Below are 20,626 nucleotides of genomic sequence, written 5' to 3'. Positions count from 1 at the left end.
ATTGATTAGTATTTTCTCTATGACGTCACAAATATGCGACACTAAAATAGGCCAGGGGAGGGGTTGAGGAGTTGGACACAACTTGAGCCACAACCACAACAGATGGACCAACATGGCATGTCTATTATTAGCGGCGGATTTCTTTATCATCTGGTTTATCTGTTTGACGTCAAATTGGTCGATAATTGCCAATAATTATCGGCCACCGATATTATCGTGCATCCCTAGTTTTGAAGGGCCATTACACTTTCAGGGTTCCACAACATGAGATCAACACAAGTTGGCGGGACATGCCTTTTATAACAGTACACACAAAAACGTTTCAAAGACTCGTGCCCAAAATTAAACAGCAAGCATTTTGGTTTGTAGCAGCGCTTTCGCATTCAGTCACACACAACTCTGGGAAAAAATTGGCCCCTGATACTAGTTTCTCCGGTCAATATTAAATTGGCTGGACATGTCTAGTAGAACATGACACATTTTAAAACTATGTAGGAGCCATGCCTGAAACTTTAGCGGGGTTTGTACATTTTGATTAGAAGCACCCATTTTGTACTGAGTTGCACCCCTGCCTGGAATATTAGAAAATAAATTAATGCTCGACAACGTCTTCACTGAAGGACATGAAATTGGGTGACTTGACATTGACTAGACTTGTCATAACGGGAAGCACAAAATAGTCTCTAGTACCATAGCTGAAATTTAACAGGAAGTTGGCGATTTTGCTTTGAAGCAGCCGTTTTACACTCAGCTGCACTCTGTTGAAGGTATAAAAAAAAACTGACACCAGTTCTTCTAAGGACGCAAAATTGGGTGGGCATGTCTAACAAAACAGGTTGCACAAAAAAGTCTCAAGGACCCATGCAAAGTTGGCCATTTTGACTCCATACATGACATGCAATATTCACATTTCAAGTGACTGGTTGCGAGAAAGACTCTTCTGATAGATGAATTGGATTCTTGGAGGGCTAGAGCAGAGGTCCCCAACCCTGGTCCTCAGGGACCGGTATCCAGCCTGTTTTCCATGCCTCCCACAGCCAACACAGGTGATTCATATCATCAGCTAATCAGCAATCTCTGGAGAAGGCTGATAACGATCTCCACCTGTGTTGGCTGTGGGAGGCATGGAAAACAGGCTGGATACCGGTCCCTGAGGATCAGGGTTGAGGACCACTGGGCTAGAGTGTGAAGATAGAAAAAAGAAAAAGTTTGAAAAAATTTGCCCCCTCTGCCAGTTTCACTGGGGTTGGTATGAAATTGGGTTGACATGTCTATCATGAGCAGAATCACCAGAAAAATGTCAAGGGCCTTGGCCTTTAGCCATTTCGGGCATAAAGCAGGGGCTCTTATTTTGACAAACTCGACGAGGAGAACCACATGAGTCTCAATCAAGTATGTTAGATGGATCAGTGAATTGAATTACAAAGCCCTTTTTCAGTAATATGTAGGCCGCTCAGGGCAAATAGGCCCTTTCATTGTTAACACTAATATGCTGTAATTGTTTACATGCAGATCTCTAGTAAATGTAAAAATGGCAGACATGTACATAAACATAGGATATAGGCATTATTAAATCACAATTGAGCCGTGTAAATCCAGCCCTAGTTATTTTGTGCGGACTGCAAATGTTTCCCCGGTCATGTGAGCTCGCCTCGCTTTAAGAACAAGGACATGTCCCACGCCTCGGTCCTAACCTTTACCCTAATACCCTACTATCCGCCAGGCCCCCCGCTACCCCACCCCTTCTTCTTTTTAACCCATAATCGCCAGCAAAGGCCTTATTGTTCTTGACCACCGCTTGCATATCTGATCATTAAGCTCCATTCACAGTGGCTGCACTCACCTTCTTTAGCTTCCTTTGCTGTAATGGCCAGCATTTTCGGAGTCCGTAGTGGTTGACAATATTTTCAGTAAACATCTATACACATTACCCTTTATACAGTATGTGCAAATAGAATATCGGCATGCAGCATCTTTTAGTAGTCAGGCTTTGGGGACAATTATGGTTTTACAGCAACAACGGGGACACTATCAACACATTAACATCAAATATCCACCAAAAGTATATAATTAAATATCTAATAGTAGTGTACTATCTACTGAAGTGAATGTGAACAGCACTAAACACAAAACACCATATACAATAGGGCTGAGTGATATGGCTTTTGATTAGGGGTGGGAGTCTTTGAATGTCTCACGATCCGATTCCGATTTTTGGACCTGCGATTCGATTCAGAATCGATTTTTGCTTCAAAATGAGTTGATTGACAATGATTTTTGCTTCAATTTATTAGCGAGCTACTCACGGCAATTTTATCACTCAAAAGAACGGCTCCACGCTGCAAAAAAAACAACTTTTATTGGAATAACTTGATGGTGACTTTTTCCTTCTACTCTCTAATGTGGCTACAACTTAACAGTGTATCAGAACGCGTGGAACCACACTGGCCCTAAGTGGCCAAATCGAGTACAACATGAACAGCGCTCCCAATAAAGGCACACACGAGCAAAGGCAAGACAGTATAAAATAATTGAAATAAAATCGATTTTGGGACATTTAAAATCGATTCTGAATCGTACTAAATGAGAATCGCGATTCTTATAAGAATCGATTTTTGGGGGCACACCCCTACTTTTGATATAATCTCAGATTTTCATCCCCAACATTTGATTCCCAATTTTAAATAATGAATTAATACACTTACAAATGTTATAATAACGATGTTGATTGATTACATGGAAGCAGGAAGCAGCTGTAGTAAACACAATTTACAGTGGGCCTTCTGTAAAAATAGGATGGCATAAACGTGAAGCGGGAAGGGAATCATGTCTACAGTTTGGAAGTATTTGAGAGCGACAATAGTGTACTAGCGTTTTGCATGGAAGTGACATTTCTGTTATTCATTTCAAGACTAAACTAGTTCTTTATTCCGCACTTCCCTCAATTAGGATTTAATTTGTGAATGTGAATGTGAAGCTGCATCACAGAAGTCGAGTTAAGTGCTCAAGTTTTATTTTTCATCTCTCTCTCATCATCCAGCTGGATTCAGTTTCTTTTGCTACACTTGGCTTGTCGGTGAAGGTTTTTGTTGTCAGGCTCCGCTGACCTTAATGTTCCTTTCTTCGGATTTGTGTTCATTTGTTTAGAATTAGATAGTTGATGCAGTATGTTCTCGTGAAAGAAAGATTTATTTACTTCAGCACCACGGTCAACGTCATCAAATCACAATGAAGTGACAAATCGACACCATGAACTGTCAACGTTCTTCGGCAGTTATGCCTTTTGTCATCTGGAACGACACCATCTTTCCCCTCCCTCTTCCCAGGAACTCAGCAGGCCAAAAGACTTTTGGAACCCAGGCCATATGCTCTGGTTTCACTCTGTCTGGGTTTTGATAGTCGACAGCGGACAGACGCCTGAAGGCCCAAGAACCATGCAATAGAATCATTGCTTATTAGTGTTTTTATGACGAATGAAAAATTATATCTCAACACTCATTTGACCAATTTACATGAAATGTGTTGGACATATCTAACATAACAGTATTCACGAAAGAGTCTCAAGAACCCATACCTGAAATGAAACAGGAAGTTGACCATTTCGCACAGTCATACCTCCTGGAAAGAGAAAAAAATTTCCCCAACATCGGTCTCACTGACAAACAAAATTGGGTTGACAAGCATGTAACAACAATACGCAGGAAAAAGTCTCAAAAGCCCATGTCTGAAATTGAAGAAGCTGGACGTTTTGGTTTGATGCAGCCATTTTGCACTGTCAGCTATTCTGGAATGGTAGATAAAATTAGACGATGTGTTTTTTTCAGGGCCGATACCGATTATTAAGTTAAAGTACCACTGATTGTCACACCCACCTTAGTGGGGCGAAATTCGTTCTCCGCATTTGACCCATCCCCTGAGACAGCGGTGAGCAGCAGCAGTGGTTGCACGCGGGAATCATTTGGTGATCTAATTAGTAGTCAATGATGCTGATAACCGATATTTGGAGCCAATATTCATTTTCACTAAAAGGGAAATATTGGCATCAAAAAATACAAACTCCAGCTTTTTCTTTTTTCTTTCTTTTTTTTTAAGCATATGTTTATTGAACAATGCTTAGGGTTCGTGAAATATTACAGGGTTTTTTTTGTTTTGTTTTTTAAAATCTGAGTCAATAGACATCTTTGTTTTACAAAGCTAACAAAAAGTTCAAGAATCTTTTAGGGGCAATAGTATGTCTTCAAAACTTAACTCTTTGACTGCCAGACGTTTTCAAAAACGGGTTGTCGCCAGTGCCAGCCGATTTAAGCATTTTGAGTGATCTTTCAAGGTCCACAGAAAATGTTGTGTTTGGACTATGGAAACACACATCCGACCAAATGAAAGATTGGACTCTCATCTTTCATCAGAAAAAAAAAGTTTGTTTCTACCTTATTCCGTTCTTCAGTAATCAACAATAGAAAATGGTTACTTTCACCGAAATTCTCTCTTTTGAAACAAAAAACGGAGAAAAAGAGCTTTTTGTGAAACGATGTTTTTTCATGCACTCTAGTGAATTGTACACTTCTTTTTGTCCATGAATGATGCCACAAACACCTAAATAGTGCTTTACTTCGGTAAAACGCTTTCACCAACAATGAAAAAGTGTTTTTTGATTGCAAAATACGTTTATTTCCATTCAACAGTGTAACAATTTGACAAAACAATTTCGCAAACTATTTACAAATGTGTGCAACTGTGGTACTACTTACAATTATGTGGATGTTTCAAATACAGTTTTTCTTTTTGTAACGCTTTCCTGCGTGCAAGGAGACGCCAGGACTCGCACAACAGTTTACTTTCACTTTCACATTGGTCCGTTTTGCGTGCAAACGTTACACTTTCTTGACGGCCTTTTTTTCCGGGGAATAAAAAGCAAGTAGCAGACTGTACACACTTCCTCCGATGAATATGCATTGGACTCGGGGCACTCTCCGTCGTCCGATCGAACGTCCGCCTGTGCGTGCTCGGTTGCGCACCGCGTTACGACACCGTCGTAGCCGCCGCGTCAGCGGTTCCAATTTCGCCGTCAAGCTCGGATTCACCTTCATCATCATCGTCATCAATGTACTCTTTTACCGTTGGTCGATGCCTTTTGTCTTGTAAGTGTAGAGCTGCTTGCAAACGCTCGCCATTGCCCGTTCCCTCCTCCATCTAGCTCCATCTAACGTCTTCTACTGCCGCGTCAATGCTTTCCAACCACGGAGTCACCATCATCTTCATCATCGATGATGATCATCGTCATCAACAATGTGCTCTTTTAGCGATGCTTTTGGTCTTTGAAAAAAAACGGCTCTGGCGTTAGCTCCTCGCGACCGGCCGCCATTGTTCCTTTGTTTTCCATTCTGATCTCCTGCTCAACGCTCTAGCTCCGCCTCTACTGACGCCCACCCGATCTTGTCAAAAGAGAGTCATCGCTGCCCTCTAGGGGCCAAAAATAGTCATTAGGCTCACGAAACCTGCTTAAAACTTTCAGGAGAGCTCCGCAAGCCTTCCCAGCACCCGTTTCAAAAAAAAAAAAAATGGGAGGACGTCTTTTAACGTCTTTGGCGCTCCTCCGTAGGTTTTTGCAGAACGTTATTTAACGTCTTTGGCAGTAAAAGAGTTAAATAAAAACTTAAGTAAATAACTCCCTATTATTTTCTACAGTAAGTAAAGTTTTTTACAATTTCAAAATATCAGAAGTATTAAAATTTTACTTATCCAGTTTTAATTTCAAACAGAAGGTGCAGAGAGTTCCCAGGGTCAGAAGCATCTATGAAAGTTTAAATATTTAGTTCCCAGATTTTTTTTTCTTCTTCCCCATAACACGTTTTTAAATGGATTTATTATCGGCCATATGATTCTTCAAAATGGCAGATGCCGATATTCGTCTAAACGCTTAATACCGACGCCGATGATCGGCCCAGCTGATAATCGGTCTATCCTTGGGTAACACTAACTAAGTGCTGTTTTTTCCCCCCAAAATAAAATTGTAAATATATTTTTAGTTTTTGAAGGGCAAATACTTGGTGGGTCATTTAATGTGTTCTCTCGGTCTAAAAACATTCGTGTCACACCTGTACATGTTAAAAAAAAGCCCCATGCTAAATACGCCAGGAGGGTAATCTGATAATTGAAATCTGAAACGGTAGTACTAGCCATTTAAAATATTATCACAATTTATTGGTAGAGCACTTTTATCACTATTTGTCCAGGGTAGCGGTTTGCATTCTCCTCTCATGTGCCATTGAATCACATGTTGTTGAAGGGCAATTCCTTTGTGTCATCTTGACGGTGTGCCTCGTGAAAACACACATTTTACACGACTCGTCACTGGCATTGGCCTGACGCTCTGAGTGCCGTCACGCTATAGGGGCGTCTGGATCTCTGCGAGCCTTTGTTGCTTCCCTCTTTCTCCTTCACTCTCGCCTCTAGTAATCAGGCTTTTTTTTGCGCCTGCCTTTGTCCTGCTCCTCATTAGAGAGTCAGTGGTGGAGGAAGGGGCGGTGACTGGGAATAGATGCGAACCCCCACCAACCCCATCTCTACCTCTACGCCACCATTTCGCCATACAAGGCGAGAACCATGTGACGGGCTGTTTGTTGTCACCGCAAGTGTGCTGCACCCCCGTGTTGGCGTCACCATCGCGATATTACATTTCCGTAAAGTGGATGGTATGGTTTTTCTTTGTGCCACATGTATGGCACACGGTGTCGTTGACACTACTGCGGCTGCTCGTTCCTCTGCTGCGTGTCAGGCCCCCGTTGCTATTCTTAGCCCTCGTCCCATGCTGCAGTCGCAAGATCAGGTTACTACACTGGATGCGCTTCTCATACAGCTGCACCAACCCTACAACCATCCCAAATGCTCCCAGCATGGTGCCACACAGCGGAGCTTCTCTATTAGCAGCTTTATCCAAATTTCTTGGAGTAGTTATTGATGAGAAATTATGTTGGGAGTCACACATAATGTCCGAAGAAAAATGGCAAAAATGATAGGGATACTCTCTAAAACTAAGGATCCATGATCATTATACACATTATATTGTTGATTATTATTACCATATCTGACCTATTGTGTGGCAATCTGAGGAAACGCATATAAAACAAATACCGATGCTGTTTTCAAACTGCAAAAAAGAGCCATAAGAATTATGAATCGATCAAAATATACAGAAGCAACTCATTCTCTGTTTATTAAATCAAATACAATGACATTTTTTCCAACTTAGTTGAATTTAAAATAGCACAAATAATGTATAAAGTACACAACAATCTACTCTGCAACAGTACTCAGAAGCTGTTTGAAATTAAAGAGAGTCTTTATAACATAAGGGTACAAGTGTACAAAAACATTCAAACTAGAACAAATATTAAGCAAAGGTGTGTTTCTGTAAAAGGTGTTAATTTGTGGAATAATTTTGGAACTGGCCTGAAAAGATGTCAGTCACTTGCTGTATTAAAACAAATGTTTAAAAGCAAAGTTTGAAAAAATTATTTAAATTAGACATGAGCTGTTTCTTCGAATGTATCGGTATGAGTGTAATGAAAATGGTATATGTGAGTATGAGGATATGATTTATAAATGTATTATGGTATATGCCTATGAATTTCATGTACATATGTTGCTAGCCGACAAATGTGCGTATGTTAAAGTGCACTTGTATATATGACTCGGTTTATACATTTTTGTTTGTTAAAATACATTAACCTTATCATTTTATTAACACAAAACAAATAAGGGATAGGACTAGATACGTTTTTAACTTCCTCCTATCCCTTTTGAACATATAAACTCTTTTCTTTCTTCCTATTCTTGTTTTTCTTTATTACTTCAATTTATATTTTAAACTTGTAATGTGTTTGTCTGTTTATATGTTCAATAAAACCATAACCACTATCCCCATCAAGGACGTACACGTATACCACTCAGAGCTGTCGTTATGATGGGTTTTACAGATACGGCAGGCTAGAAATCAGAGTGAGTGATCACACGTTGTTTGGACAAATAAGAAATCTTAAAATCCTAATGCTACAGCTTGTATTGCTGCTTCACATCTGTGTTGCAAGTTCTGTTCCAGGCTCATTAGACCGTACAATGTATAGGCCTACAGTGGTGCCTCCGTTTTCAGTTTTTTTTTTTTTTAAATTCGATTCCTCATTAGGCCACTGTTTTTTTTAATTTATTGTGTGAAATGTAAGATACGACTGCAGGTTAGTTAAATTGTCCAATTCTACCTAATTGGTAACAACCAGTGTTGGGAATAATGGCAGTATAACCAGAATATCCAGTATAAATTGATGTTAATACGTGTTAAATAGTTTTTTTTCCATAGCAGGACAGTAAAGAAAGAACACGAGGTCACGCGCATTATGATGTCACAAATATGCAACACTACCATAGGAGAGGGGAGGGGTTGAGGAGTTGGGCACAAGCACAACAGATGGACCAACGTGGCATGTCTATTATTATCGGTGGATCCCTTTATTATATGGTTTATCTGTATGACGTCAAATTGGTCAATAATTGTCGATAATTATCGGCCACCGATATTATCCTGCATCCCTAATTATAATGTGCATAATGCACCTGAAAGAATATTTGCACTTTTGATTTTAAGATATTTTTTGCGCTTTTTATAAGTTATGTGAATTTGTTGCTCAATGATATACAATAGATATAAGCGTTAAAAAATGGAACCCTATAGCTATTTCAGTTTAGTCAGGGTTTTTGTATTCCATGGATGGTGTGCCTTGAGATTTTGTCAATGAAAAAGTGTGCCAAGTCCCGTGATTCGGGCTCCCGTCGCTTGTCTCCTTTTGCTTTTCTCTCGCAAGCTTTTATTAGCTTTTTTTTTTTTTTTTTACTAGCTTCTCCCGCTAGCCGCTCTTGGTAACCACTCCAACCTATGGCTCCTACTAACGCTCTTGTTGGCCGCTCCGGCTAAATCTGTTGCATTTTCGCCTGGGGAAAAAAAAAAATATAATTCTGACCCAATATGGACCTAGTAGGGGGACCATTTAGCCAGTCAGTGTGCCCCTTTCACACGCTTAATTTGTGTTCTTGATGGACTTTTTATACGGCCCTCAAATAACCCGTATGAGCGTGCCAAGATCATTTTAGCTATCGTCTGTTTGAACCATGCCGAGGTTTGCTCCAGACTTGAAACGGCCTAAGGTTAATGGCAGCGCTGGTCAGCCCAATGCCAAGCTGGCGAGGGGCCCACACGGCGTCGTAATTATAGTTGCTACCGCCCACCCGCACCGTGCTTGTCTTCTGCGAGGTGGCCGGTGTCACTTTTAAGGTTGATCGCTTGCTTCTTCCCTTCTGCTGATGAAAGTATGTTTGCTGACTAACGGCGGATTTCTCATTGGGGACTGTACTTTGTCTTGTCTTGCTTGTGCTTTGAATAGGCAGGGAAACTGTTGAATTATTTTATGAAATCTGTGCTTGTCATATTCACCCTGACAGTTGCTTTTTTTGCCTAACACTACCCTAATACCTAATACCCTAATACTCTTTACCAAAATCGTAACTCAGAACCCTACCCCAACTTCAGCCCAATCATAATTCCTAATCCTACCGCAATCTCAACCCTATTATCATCATACCCCAATTTCAACCCTATCTTAATTCCTAATCCTACCTCAACCTAAACTTTATCCTACCTCCTAATCCTACCTCAATGTCTCAAAACTGTCGCAGAAAAACAAAACAATGATTATTTGACCAATCAGGATTGTGTCACGTGACTCAGTGGCACGCATTACCCAACATGGAAATATTCAGGAGTCTCCAGTTTCAGCAGGTGATTTACCGGTATTAGCGAGATATGGGTCTACACCACGCCTCCAGCCTGGAAAACAGACAAGAATGAATTCTAACCAAATTTGTATGCCAGTCTGTGCTGTATGACAAGCATGTCTATTTGGTTTAAAATATTAAATTCATTAGCTTTACATTTTGAGCTTTATATCTTATTTGAATGAAACTAATTTTGTTTTTGCTAAGATGTAACGAAGATACTATTAAGCAACCCTGAGTTATTTGGCATATTCTCCCATGCTTTATGGGAGCCTGAACGTAACTTGAAGGTGTTCATTGTTAAAGTGGAAGTTAACCCCCAAAATATTATTTACAATATTATGTTCTACGCATCCCCACTTGTCTATCCACGGTATGTTGATTAATATTGTGTTTGTGGAATGAGTTATGACTTCCACATTTTTATCCATCTCAAAATGACATCACAGTTGTCATCACAGTAACGACCAATCACAGCTCAGCGTCAGAAATCAGGTGGATTTTTTTTTTTTATTATCTACTCCTAACTATTCTCTTACTACTAATCCTCCCAACTACTAATGCTAACACCCACTCCTAATTCTACTTCAACTCACAAACGCTTGATGCTGGCTGAAATGAGGCCCGTGGAGGTCTACTTAAGTTTTCCGGACATGGTTTGTGCTTCAGCAGAATTCTCATGTGACTTAGGCGAAAGTTTGCTTGGACATGGTTCTTCTTTTTTGGGAGAGTCTCTTAACACGGTGATATGTCAATGTTCATTTTATTCAAGCAGAGGTGGGTAATAATAACGCTCTACATTTACTCCATTACATTAACTCAATTAACTTTTGGAATAATTATACTTGGCAGAGTAGTTTTGATGTAGTTTGGTCTGGAGACAGTGCCACTGAGGAAAAGACAGGTGGCAGAGATGAAGATGCTGAGGTTCTCTATGCGAGTGACCAGGATGGATAGAATCAGGAATGAGTACATCAGAGGGACAGCACATGATAGAGGCTTTGGAGATAAAGTCAGAGAGGCCAGACTGAGATGGTTTGGACATGTCCAGAGGAGACATAGTCAGTATATTGGCAGAAGGAGTTTCCAAATGCCAGGCAGAAGGTCGAGAGCAGAGGTGGGCAATCTCGGTCCTCGAGGGCCGGAGTCCTGCAGGTTTTGGAAGTTTCTCGCTTCCAACACAAGCTGATTCCAATCAACAGGATCGTTATCAGGCTTATGCAGAGCTTCCTGATGAGCTGATCATATATCAGCTGTGTTGTAGAAGGGCAACATGCAAAACCTGCAGGACTTCGGCCCTCGATGCCCACCTCTGGTCTAGAGGAAAACCAAAGAGGAGGTGTTAAAGAAGACATGAAGATAGTTGGTGTGAGAGCAGAGTATGCAGAGGACAGGCTTAGATGGAGGCAACGGATTCGCTGTGGCGACCCATCCATCAATCCATCCATTTACTGTCGCTTATCCAGGGTCGGGTCGCGGGTGCAGCAGCTTTAGGAGGGAAGCCCAGACTTCCCTGTCCCCAGCCACTTCAACCAGCTCCTCCGACGGGATCCCAAAGTGTTCCCAGGCCAGCTGAGAGACAACGTCTCTCCAGCGTGTCCTGGGTCTGCCCTGGGGCCTCCAGCCGGTGGGACGCGCCCGAAACACCTCTCCAAGAAGTCGTCCAGGAGGCATCCGAACCAGATGCCCGAGCCACCTCAACTGGCTCCTCTCCACGTTGAGGAGCAGCAGCTCGACCCTGAGTCCTTCTCGGATGACCGAGCTTCTCACCCTATCTCTAAGGGAGAGCCCGCGGCTGGACACCCTACAGAGGAAACTGATTTCGGCCGCTAGTTTCTGGGATCTTGTAACAACCCAGAGCTCGTGACCATAGGTGAGGGTAGGAACGTAGATCGACCAGTAAATCGAGAGCTTCGCCTTTTGGCTCAGCTCCTTCTTCACCACCACAGACCGATACAGAGTCCGCATCACTGCCGACCCTGCACCGATCCACCTGTTGATCTCCCGCTTCCTCCTGCCCTAACTCGTGAACAGGAGCCCAAGATACTTGAACTCCTCCACTTGGGGCAGGATCTCCTCCCCGACCCAGAGAGCGCACGCCACTCTTTTCCGACTGAGGACCATGGTCTCCGATTTGGATGTGCTGATCCTCATCCCAACCAATTCACACTCTGCTGTGAACCGCTCCAGTGAGAGTTGGCGATCACGGCTTGATGAAGCCAACAGCACCACATCTTCTGCAAAAAGCAGAGATGCTATACTGAGACCACCAAACCGGACCCTCTCAACGCTTCAGCTGCGCCTAGAAATTCTGTCCATAAAAGCTATGGACAGAATCTGTGACAAGGGCAGCCTTGGCGGAGTCCAACTCTCACTGGGAACGAATCCGACTTACTGCCGGCAATGCGGACCAAACTCTGACATCGGCCGTACAGGCACCGAACATCCCGTATCAGGGGGCTCGATTCCCCGTACTCCCGAAGCACCCCCCACAGGGCTCCCCGAAGGACACGGTCAAACGCAATCTCCAAATCCGTAAAACACATGTAGACCGGTTGGGCGAACTACCATGCACCCTGAGGAGGACCCTGTCAAGGGTTTAGAGCTGGTCCACTGTTTCACGGCCGGGACGAAACCACACTGCTCCTCCTGAACCAGAGATTCAACTTCCTGACTGACCCTCCTCTCCAGCACCCCTGAATAGACCGTACAAGGGAGGCTGAGGAGTGTGATCCCTCTATAGTTGGAACACACCCTCGGTCCCCCTTCTTAAAAAAGAGGACCACCACCCCAGTCTGCCAATCCAGGTGCACTATCCCTGTGGCGACCCCTGAAGGAAAAAGCCAAAAGGAAAAGAAGAAAAGTAGTTTTGATGCACTATACTTTTTACTTTTACTTGAGTATATATGTTAAGAAGTAACAGTACTTTTACGCCGTTACACATGGGCACGGTTCACCAATAAAACGCAATCACTCCATAACCAAGCCAGGCAACAAGCATACCCGCACACAGTCTTTACAGGCTTGACTCATTTCCATAAAGACTGGCCGAAGAAGAACTGCAGGATACACCAGCCTAGGACCGGTTTTCAAGAAAAATGCCCCTGGCGGAATATCCCCAAATCGGTTACCTGAGAAATCATTGAAATAATCAATTGGATAATCGATTCTAAAAACCTTTGCTAGTGACAGACCTATTTACTCTTTATTCAAGTAATTATTTGGGAACTGCTTCTTACTTGAACCCTATTATTGTAACCAGTACAAATTTTGGCTACCCTACCCACCACTGCTTGTCACATAATCACTGTATCGTGATGTTGTTATTACCACCCCAGGTGGAGAATGTTTCCATTTATTTGTCTCTTGCTGGGTAGCAGGAGGACACAAAAATGATTGAACCCGTTTCCAAGTGGTTTATGAAAAATGACAAATCTTTTCCCCATTTTTTTAGAATCACAAAAATGCATTTTCTAACATTTTTGAAAATTCACTCAAAATTGTCATTTGGTTTCAGGTGCATGATGAACCCGCTGTGCAGGAGCTGCCTCAGCTAGTCGAATGCCACACCATGGCCAAACCTGGAAGCGACAGAGATGGCGCCATGGTGGAAAAGCAAGCGGGAAAGAAGGTACTGATACAACAAACCTTTGGTTCCTTGCACTTTATTATCCCCAAGTTGCTCTCTTCTAAGTTTTATTTGAGGAATGACTTGCAGCCCTAAATGTCTGACATTCATTCGCTGGCAGCATTAAAACATCACTGCTGTATTTATAGCGACTGCCATGAAATTCAAGACGCCATATTCCCTAATTATTGCCTTCTGTTTTGCCGCACATTCCATATGTCAAGACTTTTTTCTTTTTTTTCCCCACCGCATAAAAACCGGACTCCTCCTCCAGTCAACAGTCCCTGGTTTGGGTCGCCTCTGCACTTTTCTATTCCAAAAGCTCGGAGGTTGTCTTGACCTTTTGGGAAAGGGTGCTTGGAAAAGTCTTGCGTCACCGGTTATTTTAAACAACGTTGGGGAAACATTTTATCTTGACTAAGTTTTGCAACATTGGGACATTTCACACCAAGAGCCTGCAAAATAACCACAGCAAAGGTGCAACAGTACTGTTCAATGCAATAGAAGACTTTTTTTTTTGGGTACAATTCCACTCTGATGGGTCTAGAGAAAATGAATTATTTGAGTTTTAAGCCCAAACTGATAGAGCAACCTATAACATGAAGACTGACAACAGTCAAAGTTGAGCTTCTAACGGTCACTTGCCAGGATATTAGCTCTCTTCCACCAGAAACGCTCAGCTTGCGTTCGGTCTGAACACAGCATAAGACCAAAACCTCCATCTAAGCTACAAATGTTTGGGCAAAATGAGGCGATCGCCCCTCGAAATGTCCATGAAATCTGATATACGTCACAAATGAACCGTCTGCGTGACTAAAACACCACGAATGCCCACTTCATGTTTCAAGTGGGATAAAATGAAACTCAAATATCAACACCATTACTTTTCACAATTTTGCAGATGCAAAGGCTAATCGTGATTATTGGTCCATGCAAACAACCCCCTTCAATATCTAAAAAGCATTAATGTGTTTTAATGCATTACATTGAATGAAAGCAAAAACAGTAAAACCATCAGAATGTTTTTTGTTTGTTTTTTCTCAAGTGGCCAAATGCATTTGACAAAACAACAGCCCAAACGTTAGCAACGTGGTTGCTTTGGCGTAGTGACGATGAGCCACAAAGAGCACACGAGCCACAGTCTGTTTTATTTATTTATTTTTTACTTAAGCTTAAGATATTTTAGTGGTTGTTCTGCATTTCAATGCCACTGTTCAATATCCTTCAGAATAAAAGTTATTTGCTCTGAAAGGCACTTTGTAAAATTTAGCACCATCTAGTGGTGAACTAATAATTCAATCATTTTAATATAAATAATATGGAGATTTTTTTTATTTTTATATAACATTAAAGTAATTTTTGTATGTAACTGTAGGTCTACTAATCACTAATTATATTACATTACAGGAGGCAGACATGTTTTGTCGACCTCTTATTGCTACAGACCCCCAAATTCAAACGTAGTTAGCCCTGATGGTGCTTGCAGGTAGTGTGGATCCCAGTGGGTTGACCGCCGCTTACCTTCTACAGCTCGGGCCTGCAGGTGCTTGTCACTGACTCCCTCGGGCTCCCGCTGCTTGTCTCCCTCTACTTTGTTCTCGCTAGCTTTTACTACCTTCTCCTTCCAGCCGCTCCTGTTAGCCTCTGCGGCTAACTCATGCTGACTGGGCTGCTGGCTCACTCGGTCACTCTCCATCGCTCACCGGGCTGCTTGCTTGCTCACGGCAAATGGTAATTAGTAGTAATTGGCGGTAGGCTTGCGTAGTGCGCATGCTTAAAAATAATTGCATTCTATTACATTTGATTTAAGATTTCGCATAATAACGCAGAAGAAGCCTTGCACGATTTTGTGGTAGACTTGATTTAACAGGCATTTTGCAAGATTTAGCAGGAATGTCATGTCGGCTAATTTAGTGGGAATATTGTGCTATTTCGTGAAAGTCTCACATTTAGCGTAAATTGCTTGAGATTTGGCTAGCGTGAGTCTCGCACAATTTAGCAGAGGTTAAATGGCGTGTGCATGATTTTTCTAGCAGGATTTTGTTGAAGTCTTGCAGATTAGACAGGAATTACATGCCGATGTCTGCAGATGTCTTGTGCAATTTAGTAGGACTAACATATAATTTTGCGGATTTTTCATTTGATTTAGCAGAAGCCTTTTACAATTTAGTGGAAGATTTGCTATAATGGATGTTTTGCACCGTTTAGTGGAAATTTTACACAATTTTTGCTGCATGATGCAGCATAGGTCTCCCGCAATTCAATGGGATACAGAATGAGATCTTGAGCAGGAACATCACGTGATTTGTGGACGTCTCGTGATTTTGTCTTACATGATTTAGTGCGAAGATCATGTGATTTGGCAATAGCATCTTCTTTATGACAAGAAATGTCCATTAGATTTGAAGTTTGTCTTTAATTTTAAGTAAGGCTTTTTTTCCCCCACCTTGCTTGTCACTCAAGCGTGGTAGAGGAATGCAAAATATCAAAAAGTTTCACTTCCCTTTTAAGGAGATCACTTTGCCACGTCAGGGTTCTGCATTAACGGTAGCCTGGGGCCGCAACATGACCTGACTGTGCCAGTATAAATTTCATAATTAAATATGATAAAATCAACATGTTCCTGCTTTTATAATATTTAATAATCAATATTTTAAAATGTATCCACTTAAATTGATCAGGCTTCTTCTTCTTTTTACGCGCACATTTTTTATTTTTACACATCAAGCTAAATTTTCCATCAAGAATGGCTTGAACAAGATGTCAAAATGTCATGTGCTAAATTCACTTTGATTTTCTACTGCAAAAAAAAAACATAACATGCAAAAAAGTAACTACCCAGAAGTAATACTTTCTTAAAGGCTTAAATATAGTCGAAAGACACTAGATCTAAAATAATCAGTGAAACTTAATTATCTTACTATATCATGAATATACAGGACCTGTGCCGTTCTGGCAGGGCCATCACAACATGGTTAGGCCACCATCCAAAAAGGTGTCATGTAGGACCCTGGACTTCATTAGGTACACCTGCACATATCAGATCAGTATGTAAGATAATAAAGCTTCGTGTTCCAGTTTTCTCACGTGAATCACACTTAGAGCTTTAGTGTAGCGAATCCTTTCTAATTTTCTGACCACTAATCTTTCGATTTCAGTATAGTAAATGTTAATGTAATGCCAAACGTGGATGGTTCTGGTATGACAATTAATGTAATAGCTGCATTTTTAGCCTCAATTTGTTGTTTAGCTATTCAAGCATTGTAATACTGCTGGTACGTTTTGGGAAATATATATTTTTTAAAGGGTACATTGTAGAACCTGGCACGTTTACTCACGACTGCCACCTCTGGCCTAAAGTTTAACTGCAACCTCTGTGTCAACCCCTCCCCCCTATCAAAAAGCTGAGTAGTGTTCACCCGAATAATCCACACTGAAGGGAAGATACAAGATGATACGTGCAGTCACAGTTAAAAAGTCAGGGCTATTTGTACTCATCTGGGCACGAGTGGAGCGTGCATAATTTAGAAAAATCTTCCAAATTTTTGCTTATTTTCTGACATGTTACTGACCAAACCAGGGTCATAATTCATTTTTGGTCCCTGTCAAATTGAAATAATTTCCTGTTATTGAATAAAGGGTTGGAAAAAAATTAATAAAAATTATATATATATATATATATATATATATATATATATATATATATATATATATATATACCCGGTTCTTGATTAATTGACAAAATATTCAACAAATGTATCTATTATTAAAAAATGCAGATAAAATGTCTTTTTCACCTTATTATTTTTCTGTCTCCCCAACAGTGCAAAGACAAGTTGTCCCCCTTAACCAAAACACCCAAGCTGGACCGGAGCGAGTTGCTGGGAAAGGAAGGGAAAGTCAAGTCTTCCATGAAGCGCAAGCTCTCCTTCACTAACAGTCCTCCCCGGACGACGACGGAGGAGCGAGACTCAGACACCGGTAAGGACTCCTTAACTCCTGTTCTTCTTTCTGTGAGCCCAGCTGGCGGGTCGCCATGTCCTCACACTACCCATATTGGTCAGCTGTCCAATAAGTTGTTTTGGCTCTCAGAGTGTGTGAAAAGTTAGATTCATCGTCATTATTTTGGCTGCGACAGAAAGTCAAAGCCTAACAGTGCTAAGTTACAATTATATTTGGAGTGTGACTAATGCTACACCAGAAATTATGGAAGCTATTGTAAGGAAGCAAAATGTTTAAAAAAAAAAGTGTTTAATTTGTGTAAACAGGAACATCCATTAAACATCCAGTGGCAAACTGCTTTGATTAAGTTCCGATAAACTCAAGATTCTCCAATGAACCAAATGTATAACATTTAAATAAAAATAACATTATAAGCAGCTTCAATGTTTTCTTTTTAGGACAGTGCAACATCAAACAGTGAACAGCAGTACACTCTCCAATAAAGAAATGATTCTCAAATTAACAAAATAATGCATACCATAAGCTAAGATTAAATATTATACATATATACACACAACTGCTTTTTTTTTTTTTCATTAAAAGCAATATTTGTAGTTTGTCTTCTATTTAGGATAGAAATAGTTCATACAAGTATAGGAACATTGCAGTAGAATGGCGTTTGTTGTTGTTTGGGCTCCATCTGAAGAGCCTGTGAGAAGCTACAAATGTTGCTGGAAGTTAATATTAGCACCACGTTAGTTTATGTATTTATTAATTTTTTTCCCTGTGCTGCGATGATATACGCATGTTCACCTAATACCGTTTTACCTATTACATTTGCTGTACTGCCAAAAGCAAACACTTGCCACAGCATTGGCTAGCCAGAGGCTGAGCTGCTTTGTGTTTGTTAATGGAGTTAGCAGGTGTTTGAGCGCCTTTTATAACATAAATTTAGTTGACTTTTTGTCCATTTTGTGATGGGAAAGTCTTTGACATTTAGTTGTAATGCTGCCACACTAAAGTTCTGCATTGTTAGAGCTGCAAATAATAGTAATGAAAAAAAGATTGTTTTCCCCCACGTGCATGCAAAACAGTAAGACATTAATATTGTAAAACAACAAAACAGTAAGTAGTTTTGTGTAAAACTTAAATTTCGGAGGTCCCTGAAGGTGCCATATATCTGGGTGAGAGAGCAACAGAGTGGCAGGAAGTGAGATGCTTGGCATCACAAGCGCAGGACAAGAAGGCGTGATTTGTTTTTGTTCAAATAAACATCTGGGTGTCTATCAGAATGCTACAATTAATGTTTAAGCTTATATTTGCTGCAAGCTGTATGAGAAGACAGAGGAACTGTCACAGTCTCCTTCAAAATAACTGCAGTAAATGGCCTATCAGCCACAAAGTTTTACGACATCATTGTGATTTTGTCATCCCACTTCCATAAATACTCCCCGCAGTCTTTTTAAAACCTGCAACTGTGCCCAGCTGTTTTCTTCTTTGGTCCACGCATGAATTTTGAGTGCGGTCGGAGACGGTTCCGACGTGGTTGTTCTGTTTTTTTACAGGATGTGAAATTCTCGGAAAGGAGGCGCTCTCTCTTTTCAGTTTCTCCTCTGCTTCCATATTGGACACAAACTCAAAGCAACTTGTGCAACTGGCTGGTCCACTACCGTCATCGACTCTGAATTTAGCCCAGTCGCAGCTTGTTTGGTTTAGATTTAAATGCTGTAATTACAGTAAAGTGTGCCATCGGGCATTTTGCAACACTGCTGCCCGGCTTAGCTTTTATCTTCCCCGGAGGCCGACGCGTCATGTAAACGTTGACGGCGCCTCACGGACTGATGAGAATTCTCAGGACCAATCACAGGGCCTCATCCACTGCATCAGTGCTATGAATTTTGTTGTTATTGTTGTTTGTTGGGGTATGGCGATTGGCGAATAATGTCATACAATGCCATTATCCATTTTCTGGCTACAACCAAACTGTGGTCACCAGTCAATCAGCGGGCAAATGTGAAAATGCCTCAAGTCATAAATCCCTCTCATCCCAGCCGCCAGTCACCTGTGTGAAGAATAACCATACTCAACAAGGCCATGTCATGTCATTTTGCACCATGTATACACAATAAAGATGCGTTGTTCGTAAGGAATTGCTGATCATTTGGATTATGTCTTGGAGTAAGGGATGCAAAAAGGAGTACACTACTTAGCCGCAACCAACAGATGCACTACTCATACGCAGACATCAGCCGAAGTTTCCAAAATGTGGCGAAAACCCCTACTTTTGCACCATGCATAGAATTGGGCGCCATATCTTGAGCAATGTTCGGCAATTGATGCTGTGATTGTCTTCCAGAGGGCTCCTTTCTTGTCATAACACAAAGCAATGTATAAATTAATCAGTGCCTTAGTGGGAATTAAAGTCATTATTAGCTTTTTTTGAAAAGTACTACTGGAGTGTTCAGTAATGTCGTTAAATTTTCAAGAGTGAAACTGCTTTTGTAAACCACCTCCCCTCTGTTTGCAGCTGTGCCATATCATACCCCTTTATTTATGTAGCACCTTTAAAAGGCAACACTCAACAGAGGTAGACTGTACATAAAAATAAATAAATGTTAAAGCAAAAAATAACAAACATTATATTAAATTATCATCATTACATTAAAAACAAAGCGTGTTAAAGGACAAAAAGTGGCAGTCGCTCCTGGGTTTTAAACGCCAAAGAGTAAACATGAGTTAAAACCATGTTGGTGTAAGCAGCGCATAATTGCAGACACACACTTTGAATACTGAAAGCCAATATAGATATATATTTAAAATTTTGGGGGATTAATCAAATCAATTAATAGCCCAGCTCTAGCATGAAGAGGACATATTGTCATCCTTTTGCCTAAGTCATTTTTTAACAGCTTCAGAAAACAAGAAAAGAACACAACAAATTCAACAAGCAAGAGTCCAGTTGCCTCGATTCAACCTTTGCATTTACCGTGACCTGGATGACTAAGAATTACAACAACAAAAAAGAAAGAAAAATAATTAGCAAGCACATACAGTAGGTAATTAATCTTAATCACTACGACAGTAAATTATCAATGATTTGGGCAATTGTAATACAGCATTAGTCTATAGATGATATTTCGGAAAATTGTATGATTAGATAAATTAGTCATGACCATTCATTTTCAGTGTTTTTTTAATTAAATTTTATTTATTAATTTAACTATTGTTAATGCA

General features: G+C 40.9%; 1 protein-coding gene across 4 annotated transcripts in view; it reads left to right on the top strand.

The window, feature by feature from the left end:
* The window catches only part of ankrd12 (ankyrin repeat domain 12), a 45,521-nt gene that overhangs the window by 7,159 nt on the left and 17,736 nt on the right, over positions 1-20,626 (top strand). For all 4 annotated transcript variants that reach the window (XM_077558940.1, XM_077558938.1, XM_077558939.1 and 1 more), the window contains exons 2-3: positions 13,340-13,453; positions 17,275-17,431. In XM_077558940.1, the coding sequence (XP_077415066.1) occupies positions 13,394-13,453; positions 17,275-17,431 (217 nt within the window). In that variant the 5' untranslated portion in view covers positions 13,340-13,393. The remainder of the gene's footprint in view (positions 1-13,339; positions 13,454-17,274; positions 17,432-20,626) is intronic.

This window comes from Vanacampus margaritifer, chromosome 2 (genome assembly GCF_051991255.1).
Source record: "Vanacampus margaritifer isolate UIUO_Vmar chromosome 2, RoL_Vmar_1.0, whole genome shotgun sequence".
NCBI classification, from domain to species: Eukaryota; Metazoa; Chordata; class Actinopteri; order Syngnathiformes; family Syngnathidae; genus Vanacampus; species Vanacampus margaritifer.
This window is presented reverse-complemented; position numbering and strand designations above follow the sequence as displayed.